This window comes from Daldinia loculata, assembly GCF_022478755.1.
Source record: "Daldinia loculata strain CBS 113971 unplaced genomic scaffold F4817scaffold_121, whole genome shotgun sequence".
Taxonomy (NCBI): Eukaryota; Fungi; Ascomycota; class Sordariomycetes; order Xylariales; family Hypoxylaceae; genus Daldinia; species Daldinia loculata.
The window spans coordinates 2,185-24,093 of record NW_026054975.1 but is presented as its reverse complement, the minus strand read 5'-3'; the positions used below and the strand labels follow the sequence as shown (position 1 = coordinate 24,093).

The window sequence follows — 21,909 nt, the reverse complement described above, 5'->3', positions numbered from 1 at the left end:
TCGACTTTCAATGCTCCTAGCTTGGTCATTCCGCCACCCTTATATCGTGGCTTGCTCATCATTACATTAAACCTTGATCTTCATACTCGAAATAGCGATCTGGTCGTGATAACTGCTCAATACAGCTCCCTCGACATGCTCTGCAAATACGTCCACATTGGTCGAAGCAAACTTCCTTGCGCTAACCTTCTTCTCAAATAATAGATCAAGCTCTGCAAATGTGCGGCCGGCCGGTTCGGGTACGCGGAAGTAAGAGTAAACAAAGCAGAGGAAGCATGACCCCGCCTAGATATCATCAATAAGTAGAAACAAAAACCATCGTTTACGCGAGGGATTACTTACCCAAAAAAAGCCGGCATAGTTACCCCAGTCCCAAGCCGAAGGGTTTAACATGTACGGTGTCAAAACGCCACAGATGATGCCGACAATGTTGCTGCGATCTATTAGCATCGGATCTTAACTAATCTGCCCAAATAGAACAGTCTTACTAGAGGATACGTCCGAGCACCACTGTCTTGATCTGAAGACGTCTCGTTGAAATCTCTGCAACGAGAGAATAGCATACGGTGCCGACTGTTAGTTGGTAACACAGAGCCCACGCGAGCATGATACTGCCTGTCGCAAGCGAGGCGGCATCTCTATCGGGAGCCAGGCCGAGGAAACCGAGGATCAAAAGCATGATGAAGAGACCAGCAAGGCCATATAGGTATAACGTCCTTCACACGATATTAACATCTCGGATAATCAATACATGGCATTTCACCTTACCTTCGTCCGATTCCAAAGGTGATAAGCGTCCAGGCTCCGAAGACACCAGCGCAGTTGATGGCGTATTGACCCATGGCGAATGAGTATGCCTTGTCATTGTCGAGACCAGCTTGCTGCAGGAAGTACGTCGAGTAGTTGGAAAATGAATTGCCGCTCAGGTTCTGGATCGCCCAGCACATACACACAATCTATCTCAGTTAGCATCACGAGGGCGGATACAAGCATGGGGACTTCAGACGTACCTCTGTGCGACGTCTATCGACTCCCTTGAAACAATCTAGATAGCTGGCTCCCTTGGTTATCTACGCATGAAGGTTAACGACAATTACGAAAGCACGAGAGAAAGAATACGACCTTCTGTTCTAATGCTGTTGTATGGACCATCATCGCAACCGTCTCGTCCACATCAAAGTCTGTCTCCCTATCCAGACTAGTTAAGCGGAGAAGAGAGTGCTTGGCGTCTTCAAGTTTCCCCTTTCGTACAAGCCACCAAGGGGATTCGGGTGCGAAAGAGATTCCAATTATGAGAGGCAACGGCCACATCCATTGAAGCGCATAAGGCTATCCATGTCTGTTAGAGCTTTCTACCAGAGAATAAAGTCGAGGGCGGTCTTACTATACGATACGCCCACTCGTCGGTACGCCAGAGGTTACCCATGATGACACCAATACCGATCATCTGGCCGATACCCCAACAAAAGTTGATGTAAGTTGTTAGATAACCCCGCAGGGCTACCGGGCAAACTTCAGAGGCATATGTGATAGTCAAGGTTTGAAAAACGCCCCATGGAATGCCGCACAAGATCTCAGCTACTTGAAGGTGTACAACCGTCTGTGCCGTGAAGAAGATTGCGGTAAAAGCGATGATGAGAACGAGGCAGAATATGACGGTATACCGGTATCCGAACCTCTCAGAGACCCAGCCGTTTATCAACAGGCCAATGATTTCACCCTGCAAAAGTCGGTGTTAAAATAATCATCAATCACCAAACTAACGAGGAGGATTTCATCACGGTTTATCCTGTGAGACCCTCGATGAAAATACAAACGCCGCCATTGGTAGCTAATGACCCGTCATAGATTTAGACTCAGAAAAGGGGTAGACAATTTTAACTTCGAACGCACTGAGGCGCGTCAGGATCTAACTCACCACTACTGCACCGTTGCTTAGCCCTGCCTGCCATGCTGCCGAAACTTGATAGGAGGTGTTGCCCTCTGGATCGGTCACCGCGGTACCGTACTTCTCGTTAAACTGAGGGAAGGCGTAGAAGTTATTGACCAGGGAGATATCGTAGCCTTCCATAACGATGCAAGTCGAGATGAGGACAGACCACGCAATCGCTTTGGGGTAAAGTCGAAGGCCCTGCCATAGGGTCATGTTGTGCTCCTTTTCGGTAGCGAGCCTCGCATTCCGGATCACGTCGCTCATGGTCTCGTGCCCTTCCTTTGGCGTCACAGCCGGCATCGGGGCCGTTTCGACGACATCGTCGCTAACGCTTTTCGTTGAGCTTGAGGCCATAGCTGCGATGTACGAGCTTTTAGACTTCCACCGCAGGTAGGATTGCTGCCAAGATGAGTTGGGACTTTGGCCTATCAGCAAGATAATATGCTACGAGACAGTGCGGACGGTGCCGTCGTCTTAATTTGACTTTGACGACTCTTTTTATCTGGGGAAATATAAACAAAGGAATATTCTAACCTGTCCATCTACTTAACTTTAATAATAGTCTGGAAAGTAACGCGCTAGGAATACCGAGGCAGCTCGCTATACTCCATAAGCGGTTTAGTCTAGTCGCATTTTTCTTTTCGATCCGTTCCTAACGGTGGAGAGAAAGTTGCGGGGAAGAAGCACTTGGAATTCTGGAATCCTGGAATCCTAACCGAACACCCCTGACCGGTCTAGTCAATTTCTAGTCAATTGGCCAAACTGCTTTAACGTAATAGTCAGCTAGCTTACCTAGGTAGCTTTGACCTGCTGTGTATGCAGGGCCAGGGAAGTATCACGACTCCATCCGCCTATCCACACATACCAACTATGTTAGGTACCTCATACTGGCGCGTTGCACGAACAAGACCTCGTGGGCCCCGTTCAGGTCCGTTATTCGGGAGACGGTCCAATGGGAAAATGCCTAGCCGGCCAATTGGGTCTGAGCTTCGGCGTCCCATGAACCGGGTCACTCTGTACTACTTTAGGTAGACCATCCACGTCTCCTGCTCGGCGGTTTTGCCCATCTTTATCAGATGATCCTCTCACAATTAGGACCCCTGAGTCTATCTGTCGGTAACATTGACTAAATTATACCGAGTAAACATAGAAGGCTGTAGAAGCAACGACGTTGCGAATGCCCTCATCAGAGCAGATCGAGTTGCTCGCTACACCATGGTACGATATCCCTATCTGTCTACTCCGTAAGATGCGCTCAGGCTACGCCGAGACCGGTGTGCTCTCTTAGCGAACTAGATTTCGTGCTTATCCACTTATATCTCATCTTGGTGTTGGACAATTGCTGACATAGACTTGGCGAATAGTGTCACATGCCGTGAATATCATCTTAAATGCGAGTAATCTTCGAGCTACTTGTTATATCTCCAAGACGGCTAAACTAATCGTTTCGAACGAGTAGGCGATCGCTCGGTTCCAAGATGTGGTCGCTGTGTCCGAGCAGGTCGCGAATGCAAACTAGGCTTCAAATTCAAACCTAGTAAAGGTACTGCAGTTAAATCTCCATTCTTTCTAAGCTAAACCTCATTCTTATAGACACGTTCAAAAGAAACCAAAAATGGCTCAAGCCGCCGAAAAAGTGTAAGTTTGGAGTGTCACATCGAATTAGAGTATATCTGTATGGTTAACTTATACAAGTAATTTACGTCGATGAGAGACAAGGTCTGACCATAGGAAGCCCCTCAGAGGATATTTCTCCATACGAGTTTCATACAGGCGAAAGTCATAATTGGCAGCAGGAATCGACTGCCTCGAGCGTCACACCTCCAGCCATTCCTAATTCAACAGAGTACAACAGGGCAGATGGCCAGCCGGTAGATGTTGTTCAAGCACAGAATACACCGAGAAACAATGGAGGGTTTCCAGCTAATGATACATCCGCCGCTGAGCTTCACTCTCATGGACATATTCCAGGGTCTAAATCTGCTAGTTCCTATGATTTGTCGTCTTCAGATATAGAGAACACGCGCGTACCTCATGATAGGGGTATTCTAACGCCTAATTTTCACAATGCTTCAAGCCTGCCGCTTAAGGACCGGACAGAAGCACTGTTATTTCGTCACTATATCCAGAAACTAGCGATTTGTGTAAGCCAAACGATACAGTAGCCACTCCCAAAATTCAAACTTCTAACTAAAGCAGTTGGACTTGTGTGATCCACATCGGCATTTCGAGTTGGTCGTCCCAGAGCGTGCTGCCGAATGCTATATGCTCTTGAATGCCATCTTTGCCATAGCTGCGAGACATCTAAGCCATACGACAGATTTTGACCCGCTGGCTTCGAACAGGTATCACGATGAGTGCCTAAGATACCTCATCCCAATGCTAAATCACGCCTCGACGGTGTCAGATGAGAACTTATTCGCAGCAACGATTATCTTGCGTATGCTTGAAGAAATGGATGGTGAGATAAGATGCGTTCGGGGTACCCCGGAAGCTGCTTGCTAATAAACGGACAGTTCCCACAACAGGCCAAGACACCTACAGCCATCTACTAGGTATTCATGCCTTCGTTAATGTCGGCGACCAATACATGGGTCCGGGAAGTCTAAGTGCAGCTTCATTCTGGGTAGGACTCCGACAGGAGATCTATATTGCGGTCATTACGCAACAGCCTGTCAAGGTGTCTTTAGACCACTTCGTGGTGGACCGGTTATTTGAACCGGCCGACGACTATACTTGGTCAAATCGGGCGATTGTGCTTCTTGCGGACGTCCTCAATCTATGCTTCGGGAATAACTCGTTGGCAGCAGGCCATTGGAGTGCCCTAGATGAGGCATGCAGAAAGTGGTCTAGCACTCGACCCCCGTCCTTCAACCCCTTCTTTTACAGGGAACGTACGGCAACCTCGGCTTTCCCGGAAATTTGGCATGGTTCAGGTTGTCATGGTAAGCGTTGAAATCTTGCTAAATGCTATAGGCACAATATAGTCGCTAACTCCTTAGTCATTGGAATTCAACATCATATCCTCGCACAGCTGTTCTTGACTCAGTTTGATCCTTCGATACCCAAAGTAGGCACAAACCGCCGAGCAGCAGTGAAGCAAATGACAGTAAGTCTGTACTATTAAGAAAGGTTCCTACATATGGCTTATGCAAAGACAGCATCGGATTGAGAACCTCGTAAGGGAGCTCTGTGGTATCGGGGTATGCAATCAGTGGACTCCACCGGGCATGTTTACTGCTTGCATGGGTATCGCTATGTGTACGAACAACCCCAGTTCGCTAGTAATAACGCCGAGCTAATACGAAATGCAGTTGGCGATCAATTCGGTGAACAGTCCGACCAGGAAGCTCTAATGGATATCCTAAGGAAGACGGAGGCAGATCACGCTCGTCCGACTGCGTCAATACAACAGCAACTGATGAAAGCGTGGGGCTGGTTACCAGAAAACGACGAATGAAACAAATATTAACTTCAATTAGTCCTTTATCAAAGCGAAGACATGGTACACGAGAAGCCGAAGGGGTTACAAAGTGGACTGAAGAGCGCTTATGATCGCCCCGGATTACTGAACTTGGCCAGGCCTATATGCCACGCTATTTAACGTGGGGATATACTGGGGATTATGGATATAGATACCAGGTGACATTCGAATAACGTTGCTGTTTCTGGGGTACTCCGGATCCCTTAATGCATATGAGCGCGAAAAAAGCAGACCAGTGGATGAGATTAACTTACATCTGGGGTTCGGGCGATTTTACCGTTTTCGCAAAAGAAGGGGTAGTTGCTTCGCGGATCTCGTTCCGCAAGGGAGGCGTACCTGATTTCCGCTCGGGAGATCGTTGCGCTAGTCAGCTCAATATAGCTGTATTCGGCGATTTTCTCCTCATTCATCACGGACCATACATCAACCTTATGTGGGGACATTTACCACTTACACGAAGCTCAGAGTATAAAATTTAGTCGAGGACGATGATGTCTAAGGACAAGTTAAGGATTTCTGCTTAAAGCGCATAGTATTTTTTGTTTTTAATCACTTTTCTATAGTCTAAGAGATACCCCCTTTTTTGCTATTGAATCTTATATACCCCCTACCACAACACAATGGCACCAGGCATATTAGCCGACGACACTATAAGCCGGAACGGCCTCGAGCTCGAGGAGACGTCAGATCACATCGACGCGGTTAATGTGCTAAAGGGCCAAAATCAGGCCAAGTTCGACGACAAGTCCCAATTTGACTCAGCCAAAGACAAGACGCAGTTTAGGCAGTATGAAGAAGCCTGCGATCGCGTGCAGAACTTCTATCGGGAGCAGCATGCAAAGCAGACAGTGGCGTATAACCTGAAAGCACGTATCACCTTCAAGACGCGGCGACGCGAGGAGATGACGGTGTGGCAAGCAATCGAGAAACTTAACACACTGATCGACGAGTCGGACCCGGACACAAGTCTATCGCAGATCCAACACCTACTACAGTCAGCTGAAGCAATCCGGAGGGACGGCAAGCCACGCTGGATGCAGGTCACCGGATTAATCCACGACCTTGGCAAGCTACTCTACTTCTACGGCTCCGAAGGCCAATGGGACGTCGTTGGCGACACGTTCCCCGTCGGTTGCGCCTTCGACAACCGCATCATATACCCCGACACATTCGCCGCAAACCCAGACTCTCGAGATCCGGTCTATAGCACCAAGTTCGGCATCTACTCGCCCGGCTGCGGACTAGATAACGTGATGCTGTCGTGGGGCCATGACGAGTATTTATACCATGTAGTCAAGGACCAGTCGACGCTGCCGCCTGAGGCGCTGGCTATGATTCGGTATCATTCATTTTATCCTTGGCATAAGGTATGCTGCTCCCTTGTCTTGTTTCCGCGTCTTCCTTCTAGAGTGTCGACTAATTCGTTATAGGAGGGTGCATACCGCGAGCTGATGGACGAGCATGACGAGGATATGCTGCGTGCCGTGCGAGCGTTTAATCCGTATGACTTATACAGCAAGAGTGATAAGGTTCCGGATGTAGAGGAGCTGAAGCCGTATTATTCGGAGCTTATCGATGAGTTTTTCCCGCAGAAGGTTGTTAGGTGGTGAGCTCATGTATGCATGGACATGTTGTCAGACAAGTACCTAAGGTGCATACGTACATGTATATAGATGAAGAGAGCGCTGGTAGGAATCGAACCTAACCTCGCTTGTGCCACAGCTTGCTTAATATGGTATCTAAGGTGGATGCTGGCTTGCTCCCCCGTAAAGGGATCAACTTCGAACACTCACGATGCCGAGCACGAGCCCAAAAGGCGGGGCGAACGGAAACGGTTTGGATATTGTATGCCATGCCTTTGGGTTTGATTTCATATCATATATATAGACTTAGATATGTTATTTCCTTTTTGCGAACAAGGCATAGATACATTACACACCTGAATATGATTGGTCAAGTCTTTTGTCTAATATCGAACGTATAAAACATGATTTCGTAATGGTATTTTTGCTATTATAGTATATCTAACACGCCTCCTCAGGTTTGGACGATCACGGCCAAGCCTAGAGGTGGAGGGAAGCGTCCTGTGCCATATTATCAACCTCTTCCGGTATTATGATTGCCCTGCTCCAAAAGAGCTTAAAAAAAGCTTTGCACGGGTTGATCTTAGTTTTGGCGAATTAGTCGTTAGGCCTGAAAATGATAAGATTGAAGAGGACCTGCTGGGAGGCGTAATGAATATGAGTTCCGACTCTACACTATCTGACCGTTTAGTTGCCACTTTTCACCCCGGGACGAACGGGCAGTTATCAATGAGTCGAGAGCCGTTCAAAGGGGGGCCTTGTTATAAGACAAGGAACAATAAAAACCTTACACTGAGATTCGACTGCTCAACGGTCATGATTCGATATCTTCAAGCCCTCTTCGCCCCTGACGAAACGCAAACTTCGATTAAGTTACTTGAGCCAAAGGAGGGACTGCCAAGCCGCTGTCGTGCCTTGTGCTCCTCTATGAGGGCCTTGTGGAAGGCATCTTGGGAAAATCCTTACATCCTTACTCCAGCATGGCTTGAGCAGGCGAGCCGTGTTAAGAGACGTGCTACAACTAATGGTGGTGCGGATGACAGCCTTCTTAAGCATGCTGTCGCTACTATCTTCAAGCAGCCATCAACTCTCCAGAAGTGTATCAAGGAAGAAGAAACATGGCGGGAACTAGAACGAGAAAGAGGAGAAATGCGAGCGAAATGGCTACGAAGATTTTCAAAAGAACTGGGGACAACGGTAGAAAATGATACGTCCAAACCCACGAATGTGTCTTGGGAATATAATATTTGGATGGAAATGGAACGGATGTGCATGTTCAACGGGGATACCTTTACCGTCTCCTGGTCTTATGACGACCCCTTTGTCAGGAGTACTCGCCAGCCCAAGCCATTCGAAGTTATATTAGATCGCGAATTGTCGTCCATAGCAGAGGGACTGTCCGAAGAATCTCCAGGATCATGGTGCCATTCACTATCTCAAATTCCCGAATTCCTGGAAATTCTGCGCTTACCACATCGCATAGAAGACATACCAGTAGTTGTTCTAGAATTAACCACTGAGCATAAGCTATGGCATTCGACTTGTTTAATCCGAGGTTGAAGGATACTATAAATAACACGAGATAAATACAGTTCAGCGACTGTATAGGAACATATGAGCGAGTCTGTAGGTAGTCATAAATAGGATCAAATTGATACTCCAGGTCGAAGAAAAATAATTCTTCTTTTCGTGTTTGCGTGTGAAATATCTGATAGGTAGATTCATAAGGCCTTGTTACTGAAGGGAGAACTACGGTTCCTGGGGAATTATCCAGTATCTCGTTACTACAACTGCTGTAACGGTCCTAACTCGAGACAAAAGCTCAAGTAACACTGCCTATCAGTAATTGCAGATACCACCAATTTCCTCATCCATAGTCCAAGTCCCTGCAAGACCATGTTCAATAACCGGTTCGTCTAGCACCTCCGATTTCTCGTCTTTACCCAGGAAGAAATCGTTTTGACCTGAGACCTTAGTTTGCCTGCTCATAAACTTCTTGGCCCAAACCTCGATTGAGGGCTCGCCAGTCTCGTCACGAGCCTGCTTGAGAAAAGGAATCAGAGCTGTACCACCAGTTCCTTTGACCTTCTTATGCTTCTCGTTTTTAGAAGCCGTCGCTAGGTTTAATCTATTCCTAATAGCTTCGGGGCTACGCGATCGACTTCGTGCTCTATTCTCTCGAGACGGCAAGACAATATAGCGCGTGACGATAGCGATGTGAATGTCGCGGAACGCGCGGAGCATGGCAAGACACGCATCGTAGGCGATGCTTAGAGGACGATCAGAGGCCGCGCGGCTCTCAACAAACTCGCGAATATTAGCAACCGCTCCAACATCGTTCAGAAAGCGCGCGTGCGGCCCTGGCATATAACGTCGCATATCCCGGATAAAATTGTGTTTGGGGGCACGGCTTCGCCCTTCACGTTCCGACTCGGAAGACGGATTAGGCTTCTCACCGGTGGGACGGTGCTCGACGCCAAGAATGATATCAAAGAATTGAATCAAACTGCTTTGGGCGTTGCTAGGTCCGCTGTATTGCACGTACTCAGATTTGCCTGAACCATCATCATACATGACACCATGCGGCAAACCTGCCTCGGCCATGTTCTTACTACCAGCAAGGAATGTGCGAATGCGACGGTAGAAGAAGCCCGGGTCGCAGCTTTCATGCATGCGACGCAATAGTTCGCCGAGGTCATCGAGGCGCTCGGCGAAGGCATGCAGACAACGTATTACGGTTGCACTATCGCCTTGTCGAGCAGCAGCAACTGCCGTTAGCATCAGAGGGATGATGGGGCCGCCACGAGCCTCAATGGCGACCGAGACTAGGTAGAACCAAGACTCGTCAAGGGACCCGGTAAAGGTCACTAAGGTGGCGAGGTTGTCAAGATCGTCGATCTCTTCGTCGACGAAGAGGGGCTTGAAGTTCCACAGCACGGAGGCGGCGTAGGTAGACACGGGTGGAACCTCGAGGTGTTGACAAATATCCAACAAGGGAACAGAGATGCTCGGTGGCACACGATCACAGGGAGTATCACCTCCCCAGATGTAGCCGTGAGCAAAGAAGGTCAGGAGCATGTAGGCTCTCCTCCATTCTGCGTCATGTTCCAGACCGACGGTGGAGAGAACAGGAAGACGGTCGATAACTCCTCGAAGACGCTTGCTAAGAATCAAATTCTGTAGATTGGCGCCGATGGACTCCCACTTGTTATAGTAGGGGTCCGGAAGCCTAGTTAAAGGCAGGACGTCGGGCAAGAAGCCATACTTTGGCGAGATTCCATACTCGGATAATACCGGGATAGGAGGTCTCATCACGGCGGTATAACTGTCTCTTGATGACGAGATAACAACCGAAGACAATAAATTGAGTTGGCTTTGTGGCGAAGCTGTGGAGCTCGATGGACGAAAAATCAACCTAACAGTTGACCTTCTTAAATAGATTCAAGTGGTTAAACTAATAAAAAGTCTAATTCCTGACGCAAGGAGTATACAGATTTATCCTGTAATACTCCTCAGCCGTGCGAAACAACAGTTGAGTTGTGAGCATGTAACTGCGTCAAGAGTTGGTGATAAGTCTCAAGTGTTAAGGTTGAGTATGAGGAGGTAAGTACTTTAGGTAGGTAGGTGTGTTTTGTAGGAGAGGGAAACAATTAAAGACTTAAGACCAAAGACCAAAGACGTGGGAAAGCCGTAACTTTATAAAGAGGAGAAAATATGTAATTCCTTAACCTAGGCTAGACCATCAAGGTTTCGGAAAGGCGGACCCAGCGGGAGTTTGGATATTAATAATGGATCGTTTTTACTCATCAATTTAGTCGTATGAGAGAAAAGGGGGGAATAAACACCCTGATGTTGTTGACCGAGGAGTATGTATGTATGATAGAATATAGACAACTCGTCCTGTTACATACATGTAGTGATTAATAAAAGGGAGAAATGGCACATGGCACACTTCACCTGCGGGTGATATGGCGCCATTGGTTTTCCGTAGAGTCCGATAATGTGGGATGGATCTAGACCTAGACAAGAATAATAGTTGAATCGTATAAATACTGGTTGTTGAACAGCTTCAAAAAAGAACCCGATGCCGGCGGATGCTAAGTTATCGGGTATTGCCGCGCTAAAGCTTTAGAATACCTACCTTCCGGTCGGCTGATCCAAGATGTCGCAAGGGTGCTCGTGCAGGAGTATCCTTGATGAAAAAAAAAAAAGGTGCTTTGAGCGTGGGATGAAAGAAGACGGAAGACTTTGGAGAAGAGAAGAAAAGTTGCCTCTGTGAAACTATTACATAATTGACATGTGAGGCCAACCTGGGAATTCATCGGCTTAAGCTGCTGTACTATGTAGTACTTGCTTACGTCATTTCCAATTATTTAGCTTAATCGAGGGGAACTCCACTATGATTGGCTACACCTCCATAAGCGGTTTCATCAGCCTTGGCGGGCAGCTCAGTGCAAGGCTCCCATTACTTTTACATTATCTCTCCATTATCACAACTCCCCCCCGAAGCTCAACACCAATCAATTATCATGACGCGGCTACTACGACCATAATTCGCTGCGAAGGATTCCCAACATGGTGGTCCAGCAGCACATATTGAATTGGTTATATAGCGTTTTGACGAGCGTAAGACATATCATACTAATACTAATAACTTCTTCATATTTGATTGTACTCGTCTCTAATAGCTTCAATTGTATAGGAATACCAAGATGTTAACCGCACCTACAACGATGTAGCCCAAGCGCTATCCCAATACCCTTCACTATCGCCTAGGACCGATGTCCATAGTACGAACCCATCTTATAGTGTCCATCATTCTCAATTGATCAGCTTTTTCTAACGAGCTCCTAGCTTTCGACAACGGCGTGTCTGCCCTCCTCTTACACTTATCCGGCACCATCCCCGTCATATTCCGCGGCACCACCTACCGATTTCCTATATCGCTATGGATACCGCACGCCTACCCACGCGAGGCGCCCCTGGGCTATGTCACGCCCACCGAGAATATGATGGTGCGGCCAGGCCAGCATGTTGATCCTCAGGGACGCATATATCATCCTTATCTCGTAGGATGGGCCGAGTTCTGGGACGTATGTATATCGTTTACAATAGCTGATATTGTATCTATGCGATATGCTAATAGTGTTTGACCAGAAATCTTCCCTGTTAGACTTTATCGCTATACTTAGAGACGTATTTGCGAAAGAGCCTCCGGTCGTCTCGCGCCAGCAAGCTCCTCCCGTACCGCAACAATCCGCTCCAGCGCCGACCCCTCCACCGGTTCCTCCTCTACCCCCTGATATGTCAAGACAGACTCCTCAGCAGGTCCCATCTCCACATACACAGGATCCAAGGCCGCCACCGCCTCCCCCCAAAGGTAGCGACCTCCCCCAGGTAGTATCAGGCCCGACTACTCACACGGACGGTCCCCCACGACCACCTCTACCGGAAGATGTTCGTCGGCAGTCAAGCCAGTATAGCGCGCCAGCAGCAGCAACGCAGTCTCCGCAACCAAATCGGCTCTCAAGATACGACGCAGCACCTCCTCTACCGCCGCATCCACCACAATCATATCAACAACCACCCCCGAATGTCCAGTACCAACCCCAACAACATACATATCAGCAAGGCGGTCCACCTCCTCTCGGACTCACACCACAGGATTCTCGCCGCGCATCCATGATATCCCCCGTAACTCCCATCCCATACAACGCCACCGTCATCCCAGGACAGCCACCATACGCCGGCCCACCTCCAACTTGGCAGCAACCCCCACCACAACAGCTTCCAGCGCAACCAAAGCCCAAACCTCCTCCACCCCCCGATCTCATGGACGAGCCCTTCTCCCTAGCCTTACCAGAGCCCTCCGCCAATGACCTCCCACCACCCCCCATCCCCCCAAACCCCGAAAAAGACGCCCTCCTCCAACAACTCGCCTCAACCCTCTACGGTCTACGCCAGCGCGCCCGCGCCCAAAACGAATCCTCCCTAGCCGGTCTCTCCGCCCAACGCACCGCCATGCTCTCCGCGCTGCAAAACCTACAATCCGACGCCTCGGCCCTAGGCCCCCTATCGGCAATGCTAGCGTCCAACACCTCGATCCTGCAACACTCCCTCCAAGAAGCAGACCGCGTGGTATCCAACGCGCGCACCCGCGCACCCCCGCCTATCGACGACTTATTAGTCGCCCCCACCGTCGTCGCAAACCAGTTATACGACGTAGTAGCCGAGGAGCGCGCTCTCGGGGATGCGATATTCGTGCTTGGGCGCGCGGTTGAGCGCGGCCGTATAAGTCCTGCGGTTTTCGCCCGGACAACGCGCGGATTGGCGCGGGAGTGGTTTTTGAAGAAGGCGCTTGCGAGGAAGATTGGGAGGGGGATGGGACTTGCTGGGTAAGTTAGGTTGCCTGAGGGTTTGCTATGAATATATGAAGGTTATTGGTATGGATAAGTGGTTTGGTGTGGGGGGGTTGCTGGGTCTATAATTACCCAGGTACCCAACCTAAGTAGTATAGTTGTCTGTCTAAAGGGGGGTCTAACTAATGCCTACAGTTTGATGCTTAGGCTTAGTAAGGTCAAGATGCGAACGGGAGATAATGGGGTTTCAGCTGTTAATATAGGAGGGTTTTAAGATACCTCGAGTCTATTAAAGTTCGCGTTGCTAGATATAGTTGTGTTGTGTTGTGCGCGTGTATCTCCCCCCTTTTTTATAGTTATGTAACTGGTGACCACCGTGGAAACTGGTGATATCAACCAGGTAAGGCAACAGACTACACGGTTAATATGATATATAACTGATCATCTTCACAGAAAAGAGGAAACAGAATATATAGATGTATTTCTCATAGCGCATGTCCGGATAACCCTTTCTCTCTCATTGGCTAAAGAATGTCTTCTGTATCTTAGGTGTTCTATTGCGTCTCCTCCTCCGTGGTCCTCTAGCTAATTCGATAATGGCCGACCACGGGGGTATCCAATACTCGATAAGACAGCTCTCTGTGCCACTCATGGTCGTCTTCCCCTGTTTCCTTCATCATTCGACAGGCCCCGAGTCTACAACGTCCTGATAACTGATACTATTTGCTTGCCGCTCCTAACCTTTACGTCGATGCCTAATGCAATAAAGTCTGCTGGTTCAGTTGCTCGATGCGCCTGCGGTGCCCGTAGTACCTGACCCAGAGCTAACGCCGCTCCCCTTGCCGAGTCTGATCCCGCTCGTGGACTTGTCCTTGTACATGTTGACAATCTTTTTTATTTGACCTGGTCTCCTCGGCTTCGGATGCTTCAGCTTGATATCGTGGATTTGCCGCACCATAAACCCAGAAGCCGTCTTCTTGCTCCAGCTACTTTCTTTCTTCTTGCCTTCAGCATCCTTGCTCTTCTCCCTATCTCGTGCACTCTCCGCTCCCTGGTTGTCACCTATTGCTGTCTCTTTTCCTTTACCCTTTTCCATCGCCTTTTCTTTATTTTTCTGTCTCTGCTCTTTTCGAAGCTCTTTCTCTTCTAACCGGCGACGCTTGCGCTCTGCCATCGTTTGTTTAGATGTGGTACTCGATACGGCATTAGAATCACTACAAGACACAGGCGAAGATGGGCCTTGCGAGATTTGTCCGGCAGATGACTTATCCCGCCGGCGAATGGCCTTGGATAACACAGAGCCGTCGAGTCCAAAATCGTCGAATTCATCTGAGCAGCCCAGATCATCCGACATACGAGCTAAGAAAGGAAACGTTTTGCGCATTGATAAATAACTAGACGGTGATGGCCTATAAGCTATATATGGAGGCTGGTTCTCGAGCCTCTCAATTAACTCTTCATTGATATTGATGTTTGATCTGGTATAAACCGAATCAGTCGATGACCGAATCACTTCAGATGTGTGGTACAGATGATAACCAAAGAGATTTGAACGACGATATCGAGGTCGACGGCGTATCGAGGATGATGGGACATTATTAATATCATTATCCCGGCCCGAACCAGATTGCTCCCCGTCATTACCGTTGCTATTCCCTCCGTCGATCGATCGAGTAAACGTATTTGAGATTCGTCGCCACAACCTTGCCTTTCGTTGTCTAAGCGAGCGCCGATTAGCTTGAGGTTCTATTTGACTAGCATCGGCTTTTTGTTTATTAGGAGAAATATTTGAGTTAAAATCGTAGTAACTCGGAGTTGAACTATTATCTAATGGACCTGTTTCCAAACTTTCGAACTGTTGGATACGATCTTTGACAGGGGATTCTTGTTTAATCGACTGGCTTCCAATGGTATTCGTTTCCGCGTGCGCCCCTGGTGTTACTGGTCGCGCACCATCCTATGGTTCAGAGAAGTCACAGGCGAAATCATTAACTGATATCTCTGTTGTTAACTCGGGAACTTTGACCTTCTTCACAGAACCTATCTGTGTAGCCAATGTAGTTGACGACATATTTAAGCCTTGCCGAATAGTAGAAGCTCTTTCTGTTCCGACTACTGGCTTATTTCGACCCCTATTTTGCCAAAATGACTTAAATGAGTTCGGAGACGACTCTCGAGGTGAGGATCTCTCAAAGAGTCTCCGAAGATCAGATACCTTGCCTGAGCACCTTGCTGCAGATGCCGGTTTTGATACCGGCTTTGATGCAGGCTTTTGAACCCTACCTGATTCTGGCGTTGCCCCATCGCTCGCTATAGGATGTCTGCTTGTTAGTATACTGTGGAAGCTGGCTTTTGAATTATTAACTAGGATCGAATGAATTCTACTTGTACGAGAGGACTTATTTCTTCGGATGGCTTGGGCATCGGGGATGGCCGCGGTGCTGGGCTCATTTAGTCCTCCCTTGGCATCTGGGCCCCCTTCGCCCTCAAGCGACATAGCTCCATCGAGGTTACGGTTGTTTATCAGGCGAAGTCGACCACTCTCCGGGTGATAAGCTGTCGTGGTAAGCTCTGACGTGCTTGTAGTATATGGGACTGGTAGGGACTGTTCCGATAGTGTATTTTCAGACCTGGTATGGATAAATTTTCGATTCTGAGGCGGCTGGGTAGCTCTACTATCTTTATGCGCTGTTGCTCTGGTCGAAGAAATACTTCTTCGATTATCAGAGTTATAGGAATGGACTGCTTCCTTGCTAATTCGAGTAACACGATCGTTCAGTATCTCTGAAGATAGCTTAGACGTATTTGACATATGGAGTTCGGGCCCAGTCGCCTGTGCGTTTTTCTCGAAGGATTTGCGAAGATCTGCAACGCTCAACTGTGCCCTTTTGACTGGGATTTTGGAGGAAGCCGTAAGTTCATTTTTTCTGCGTACTGGCTGCTCAATGTCGTGATAAATTTGCTCATCTTTGTCGACATTCCCCTTCTGACAATATTTGAGAGGACTATCGGTGGAGATAGTCTGCAGTTTTGACTTAGTTGGTGAATTCCCCTGAGAGGAATTAAAGGTTAAAAGAGGCTGCGATGAGCTAGTCGCCAACGTAGACACTGTCTTCTGGGCCGGTAATGGGGTTGAGGTTGAGCCCATCGACTTGGTGATAGGGGAATCTTCTGTCAATTTAGCCTTGCCCAATATTTCATTCTAATAACGGAATCTTCATTGGCGAACTTACCACTGCTATTCTCAAAAACCCTTCTCCGATCTGAAATCAACCTAGGATCCTATCCGGGTCCATTACCTGTTGGAGAAGTGACATTATGGGGTTTGTCAGAATTCCGATTGCCTTCTTTCAATTCCCGAATAGGTGAAACGTCTTTTTCTAGAGATTGCCCTCTTTCTTTGATGAATATGTCTTCCTTTACCGCCCCACGGAAGCTAGAGCTTGCTTCAACATTATCTTCTATAGAAGATTTTTTCAGTGCCGGTTTGATCGGGAGTTTTGGCTTATTGCTGAATGGTGGTGGGGATTCAACTCGTCTTGGAGGAACATCTAAGGAGTTTGCAGGGGTCGAATACTTCTCCGAAGCAATATATTGTAGAGATTCACTTGCTCGGCTGTGTCTCAATGGCCTATGGATTCGGGGAATCGCATTAGGTTTAGAATCGAGAGGCGAGATGGTATCAGCATTATTTACTGCGTCAAGGGTCTCGAACTTTGATACAAGTGGCCCCAATTTGTGAGCTGGAGCGCGGCGTTGCGATAGGCTCTTGGCTATTGGTGGAGGGCTAATACTTTCTCGATGGGCGGTAAGAGTAGAGTCATTTCCGCCTATAATAGACATCTGTTCTTCGGCTACGGAGTTTGTTCCATCGAGATTCGGATCAGTTCTGCGTCGGGGGAGGCGCAGAGGCGCGGGTTGAAGTTCAATAGTCAAATCTTCAGGATCTTGGAAGGAAACAGGAGAAGAGCTCGTTGAAGAGCTTGAAATAGTCGACGCCATTAGAACTTTAGAAGGTTGGTTGATACAGAATATAATATGTGCCCAAGAAGACCAACTCTTAGAACATCATATCTATTTGAGCAGAGCTACAGAGCTACAGAGCTCTACGGGCAGGTTGGCAGACCGGATTTAGCACGACATATATTTGGGTAAGAGACATGAAGAACGGAGTCGTTATTGTAGAGTGGAAAGTTTAGGTTAGAGGAGAAAAGTCTGGAAGGGAAACCCCTGGGTGCGATTATTTCTGAGACAGACTAGCGACGGCACGAGGTTACAACTTCTTAGACAGTAAACTCTATGTATAAGTCAGGCACTACATGCATGATAAGTGAAACAATTTACAGCAAGAGCTACAAGTTTGTAACGATTCTACTTACATAAAATAAAACAGGTTAGGTTAGGTAATATTATATTCTTGTGTGGGCATACATCGTAGTCAGGGGCTGTAAATATTCCACTAATATTCATAATGCTAATAGTGCTGATAGAATTTGAAATATGTACTATTCAGCCGCTACCGATCTACCGACATCAGCTCTCCTTCATGCAGTCCGCAGCCGCGGATAAAATGCTACTCGGCGCCATGCCGTGCATCTTCCCCGCAGGACATTGGGGTCTTCTCCCCTGTCTTGCGGTCTCAGGCATAGTAGATAGGCGAGTATACAATTCCACATGAGCCTAGCCTACCTGCATATATGTATAGATGTCTATATGTGTGCATGTATATGAGTGATGAGTGGTCAAGTCTACTTATACGTACGGATTTATAAAATTCCCAGATAGATCAGTTCGAAACAGGGAGACAAGCGTTAATAGAGGTGTATAAGCAATGGCAGACGAAGGCTACACCATCCAGAAGGAAGCATCGCGCATCCTACACTCAGTACTTCTTACGGATCCGCGCCTACAGATCCCGCAGTCTGTCCAAGACGCAGCCCAGCGCACTTCGTTTGACTCCTCCGCGTTAAAAGTGCCCTTCTTACCCGCCCCCATAAAGTGCACCGAGTCAAGCGCGGCATTATGGGCTTTACTCGCGACCTTTGGAAATGCCGTGGCCGCTGAGCGGTACGGTCTCACAGACCAGCACGTTGTCGTAAACAGCGACGTCGCCTCCGCGTTTCTCTTCTCGTTCTGGCTTCTGCGGGTCGGCGGGAAGCCGGTCTCCGACCCGGAGCTGGTAAGGAGGTACTCAATCTACGACACCACGCAACAATTCACATTCTGGAGGCGGCTGGTTACTAATGTTTACCCGACGCGGGATGGTCGCTGGTTCCACTTGCACGGCGGCTTGGATTCCGACCGTAGCCTCCGGATGCTCGGGTTGCCGGCGCATAAGGATGTTGCAGACGAAATGGAGGCGATTAAGGGGCTCTCGGAGAGAGTGAAGAAATTTGATGCAGATTGGTTGGATATCGAAGCTAACGAGTACTGGAGGCAGGCGGGCGGAATCTGTTTTACTCCCGAAGAGTACCGCGAGACTGAGCAAGGAAAGGCTATAGCTGATGACGGGTTGTATATACTAGAAGAGTATCCCGACGAAAAGTTACCACCAGTGCCTTGGCCCAAGGTCGATACGAAGACATATAGACCCTTGGAGGGTATCAAGATCGTCGATCTCACACGGGCGATTGCAGGCCCGACGATGGCGAAGCTGGCGGCGCTGTTCGGGGCTACTGTAGTCAGGGTATCAAATACGAACCTGCCTGATCTAGGCATTGTATTATTCGAGAGCAACCTCGGAAAGCGGGATGCCCACCTCGATTTGAAGAGCGAAGAAGGACGGGAAGCACTCCGGCATCTGATAGAAGACGCGGACGTCGTGCTCGATGGCTACCGGCCAGGAGCTCTAGAGAAGCTCGGATTCGGGCCCAAGTATGTGCATGAGATAGCTAGGAGACGGGGTAAGGGTATCGTATACGCGCGCGAGAACTGCTACGGTTGGAAGGGTCCGTGGAAGCATCGCAGCGGGTGGCAGCAGATCAGCGACGCCGTAACGGGAGTTGCATGGTTATTCGCTCAGATGTGGGATGTCGACGAGCCGGTGATGCCATTTCTGCCCAACTCCGACTTCCAGACTGGCATCGTGGGGTGCATCGGCATCATGAATGCGCTAGACAAGCGATCGAAGAAAGGGGGCAATTATCTTGTGTCCATGTCGCTAAATCAGCTCAACAGCTTCATAATATCCCTTAGAACCCAGAGCCCGGAAGTGCAGCAGTCGTTGCGCGATATGTGGCCGGATTTAAAATCGCGGCATTACGATGATTTGCACAGACAAGCAAGAGTGGTAAGTACTCGTGCTTCAGAAAGTTGTGCTTGTTGCTTGCGAGTTCATGTGCTAAAATATATTTATTAGTTGGTACGCGGTTTGCCGGACAAGGTACCGCAATTATTAGATCCAAGATATTACTTGACTCTCAAGGCTGACCTTGGAGAGCCTGATGAGGATATGGTATTTGTTGGGCCCGCGGCTACATACGAGACAACAAAGTTAGGATATGATTTGGGGAGCTGTTTAAGAGGAACGCACGAAGCCAGGTGGCCAAGTGAATGATAGGATAGATCTAGCGGATGCTATTTGGATTATTAGTAGTATATATACCTACCTAACTAAAGCAATTTGGATATCGACTCACTGCCGAAACAACTGAACAGGTTAAGATGTTTGGCCAACGTTGAAATGCGGCCTTTTCCTATCTATATCTTAGACTGCATACCACTCCTTAAAGCGGAGGTTTCAGTCCGCGTCCTGCACCGTGGAAACCAACCCATGGTGGACCTTCATAATCACTCTCCCCTTCATTTTCGTCTTCGTCATCCTCTGCCATCTGCCGCTGGCCATATATCTCACGATATTCCTCAGCTTCTATTTCATCCAAAGACTCGTCCATTGAAGCAGCGCCGGCCAAGCCCGAATAAGATCCACGGGGGTACGAAGGAGTAGGTGGGAGGCCAATAGGCTTATTGGATATATCGAGCTGGCCTTGACCATCGAGCACACGGTCCATATGCGGAGATCGGGTATTCTCAGCCTCAATCGTCATAATCGCTGCTTCCCATTGCATTACTTCAGCCTTCATCAGCCGTCGAGATCGCGGTGACCATGAACGAACTTGACGGAGCTTGTCGCCGAATGAATCTGCAGTAATGCTCCGCGATGTGGGTTTGCGAATCATGTGCCCATGATCCGGCTTGTACCTTGGCGTATAGTGAGGAGTGCCATCAGAAATAGACTTAGGTCTCCGGCCAGGGGGCTTCATCGAAGCGGGATTCTTTGATTTCTGGGTCGATCTAGCCATCCGGCTCCTCGCCACCAATTCCTCGTCGTTAATAGGGAGATTTGTACACTTCCTGTGCTGGTTCTGGTAGGTGCAGTTGGCGCACGCGTGCTTAAGGCTGCTCAATGCGAGAACTGAGGGAGGTGCCACGATGCAGCGGGTGAAGGGGCCATTCTTTAAACGACAATTACGACACGGATTTGGGTTGACTTGTCCTGATAAGTAGATCATCAAGGAACTATAGTCAATAGCTGTCCTTGGTTTGAATCCACCTTGCTGCCTATATGGATTCCATTCGACTTGACGCAAGGTAGGCTGCTCCGCCAAAGCCTGGGCGAGCGGGTGAACTGGGAGTGGCATGTTCTTCATCTCATCCGGCAGAACTTCCAATGAGCTTTCCCAGGTAGTTAGATCACTACGGAATGCCGAACCATTCGTTGCCGGGCCATTTATTGCCGGACCACCATTTTTATCTACGTGGTCGGAACCGGCTTCCTGCTGACTACTGCCTTTGGAGGATCGTAAGTAATAGCTACGGTGTACAGGTGGATAGCCATGATACTCACTGTTAGATTGGATATGTTCGGGTGAACCCGTGTGCCGCGAATACCACGTTGCGGCAGCAGCATTGACGATGGTGCGAAAATCGGAATCCGCTTGGTTGTCTGTCATGGTGAAAAAAGGTGCGCTGATGAAAGCATCAAGCTAATCGAGGCGTTATATTGGCAAGTATTTAAGTTGGAGATGGAATGAGTTTGTTAAAGATCATGAGGACCATCAACGCGTAACAGCCTGTTTGTCACGAAGAAATTCCAAGTCTTTCAAAATGAAACAATCGGTACCTTTTTAAAATGAATAAATGAAGTCAAGTCGATCAAATAAAACAGTAGATAGTAGAAGTGAATGAAGTTGTGAAGTTGTAAAAGTTTACAAATTACATTGTACCTAGAAGCTCCACATTATATTTTTTAGGCCTGGGGGAGTTACCTAGGCCTTAGGGAATTGAGGGCAGTTACAGAGGGGTACAACCTTAACCCCACACACCCATTCCCGAGTAATCCTTCCCAGCCCCAGTATTTCACCACTAAAAAGATTAGCTGATTACCTCAGCTGTACTTGAGTTGTACTTGAGGCATAACACCTGCAATTTATATCAATATCTGTAGCAGGAGCCACTTGATGTTCAATGTTCGGGTGCCAACAGCATGAACTTAATGTTTGTGCAACACGGCACAGTACATTTTATATTATGTAATGAGGTACTTAAGGT

The 21,909-nt window shown here is 48.3% G+C and overlaps 8 protein-coding genes across 8 annotated transcripts; 4 read left to right on the top strand and 4 right to left on the bottom strand.

Moving 5' to 3' along the window:
- Nucleotides 1-66: 66 nt before the first annotated feature.
- Nucleotides 67-2,287, bottom strand: F4817DRAFT_362814 (sugar transporter; the record flags this gene model as incomplete). The annotated part of the gene is made up of 8 exons (XM_049306575.1): nt 67-285; nt 343-433; nt 489-716; nt 769-956; nt 1,011-1,070; nt 1,123-1,329; nt 1,385-1,720; nt 1,919-2,287. The coding sequence occupies 8 exons, from the start codon at nt 2,285-2,287 to the stop codon at nt 67-69; spliced, it is 1,698 nt and encodes a 565-aa protein (XP_049153486.1).
- Nucleotides 2,288-2,699: 412 nt separating this feature from the next.
- F4817DRAFT_38695 (uncharacterized protein) lies at nt 2,700-5,715 on the top strand. The gene is made up of 10 exons (XM_049307403.1): nt 2,700-3,151; nt 3,298-3,326; nt 3,393-3,476; nt 3,527-3,571; nt 3,629-4,077; nt 4,133-4,394; nt 4,450-4,878; nt 4,936-5,042; nt 5,095-5,194; nt 5,248-5,715. The coding sequence occupies exons 1-10, from the start codon at nt 3,111-3,113 to the stop codon at nt 5,391-5,393; spliced, it is 1,692 nt and encodes a 563-aa protein (XP_049153485.1). The 5' UTR covers nt 2,700-3,110; the 3' UTR covers nt 5,394-5,715.
- A 322-nt stretch (nt 5,716-6,037) lies between these two features.
- F4817DRAFT_362812 (DUF706-domain-containing protein) lies at nt 6,038-7,027 on the top strand (the record flags this gene model as incomplete). The annotated part of the gene is made up of 2 exons (XM_049306574.1): nt 6,038-6,784; nt 6,848-7,027. The coding sequence occupies 2 exons, from the start codon at nt 6,038-6,040 to the stop codon at nt 7,025-7,027; spliced, it is 927 nt and encodes a 308-aa protein (XP_049153484.1).
- Nucleotides 7,028-8,699: 1,672 nt separating this feature from the next.
- On the bottom strand, nt 8,700-10,776 carry F4817DRAFT_38482 (Indoleamine 2,3-dioxygenase). The gene is made up of 2 exons (XM_049307402.1): nt 10,696-10,776; nt 8,700-10,551 (listed from the first exon to the last, which is right to left on the bottom strand). Exon 2 carries the CDS (start codon nt 10,310-10,312, stop codon nt 8,840-8,842), a length of 1,473 nt encoding a protein of 490 aa, XP_049153483.1. The 5' UTR covers nt 10,313-10,551; nt 10,696-10,776; the 3' UTR covers nt 8,700-8,839.
- A 716-nt stretch (nt 10,777-11,492) lies between these two features.
- F4817DRAFT_38430 (UEV-domain-containing protein) lies at nt 11,493-13,742 on the top strand. The gene is made up of 4 exons (XM_049307401.1): nt 11,493-11,626; nt 11,703-11,790; nt 11,855-12,093; nt 12,158-13,742. The coding sequence occupies exons 1-4, from the start codon at nt 11,576-11,578 to the stop codon at nt 13,397-13,399; spliced, it is 1,620 nt and encodes a 539-aa protein (XP_049153482.1). The 5' UTR covers nt 11,493-11,575; the 3' UTR covers nt 13,400-13,742.
- A 395-nt stretch (nt 13,743-14,137) lies between these two features.
- On the bottom strand, nt 14,138-17,361 carry F4817DRAFT_362809 (uncharacterized protein; the record flags this gene model as incomplete). The annotated part of the gene is made up of 5 exons (XM_049306573.1): nt 14,138-15,316; nt 15,575-16,364; nt 16,395-16,527; nt 16,593-16,641; nt 16,807-17,361. 5 exons carry the CDS (start codon nt 17,359-17,361, stop codon nt 14,138-14,140), a joined length of 2,706 nt encoding a protein of 901 aa, XP_049153481.1.
- A 651-nt stretch (nt 17,362-18,012) lies between these two features.
- F4817DRAFT_38422 (CoA-transferase family III) lies at nt 18,013-20,000 on the top strand. Its single transcript, XM_049307400.1, has 2 exons — nt 18,013-19,648; nt 19,718-20,000. Exons 1-2 carry the CDS (start codon nt 18,191-18,193, stop codon nt 19,913-19,915), a joined length of 1,656 nt encoding a protein of 551 aa, XP_049153480.1. The 5' UTR covers nt 18,013-18,190; the 3' UTR covers nt 19,916-20,000.
- On the bottom strand, nt 19,934-21,643 carry F4817DRAFT_354886 (uncharacterized protein). Its single transcript, XM_049305579.1, has 2 exons — nt 21,206-21,643; nt 19,934-21,148 (listed from the first exon to the last, which is right to left on the bottom strand). Exons 1-2 carry the CDS (start codon nt 21,309-21,311, stop codon nt 20,085-20,087), a joined length of 1,170 nt encoding a protein of 389 aa, XP_049153479.1. The 5' UTR covers nt 21,312-21,643; the 3' UTR covers nt 19,934-20,084.
- Between the last annotated feature and the right edge of the window lie 266 nt (nt 21,644-21,909).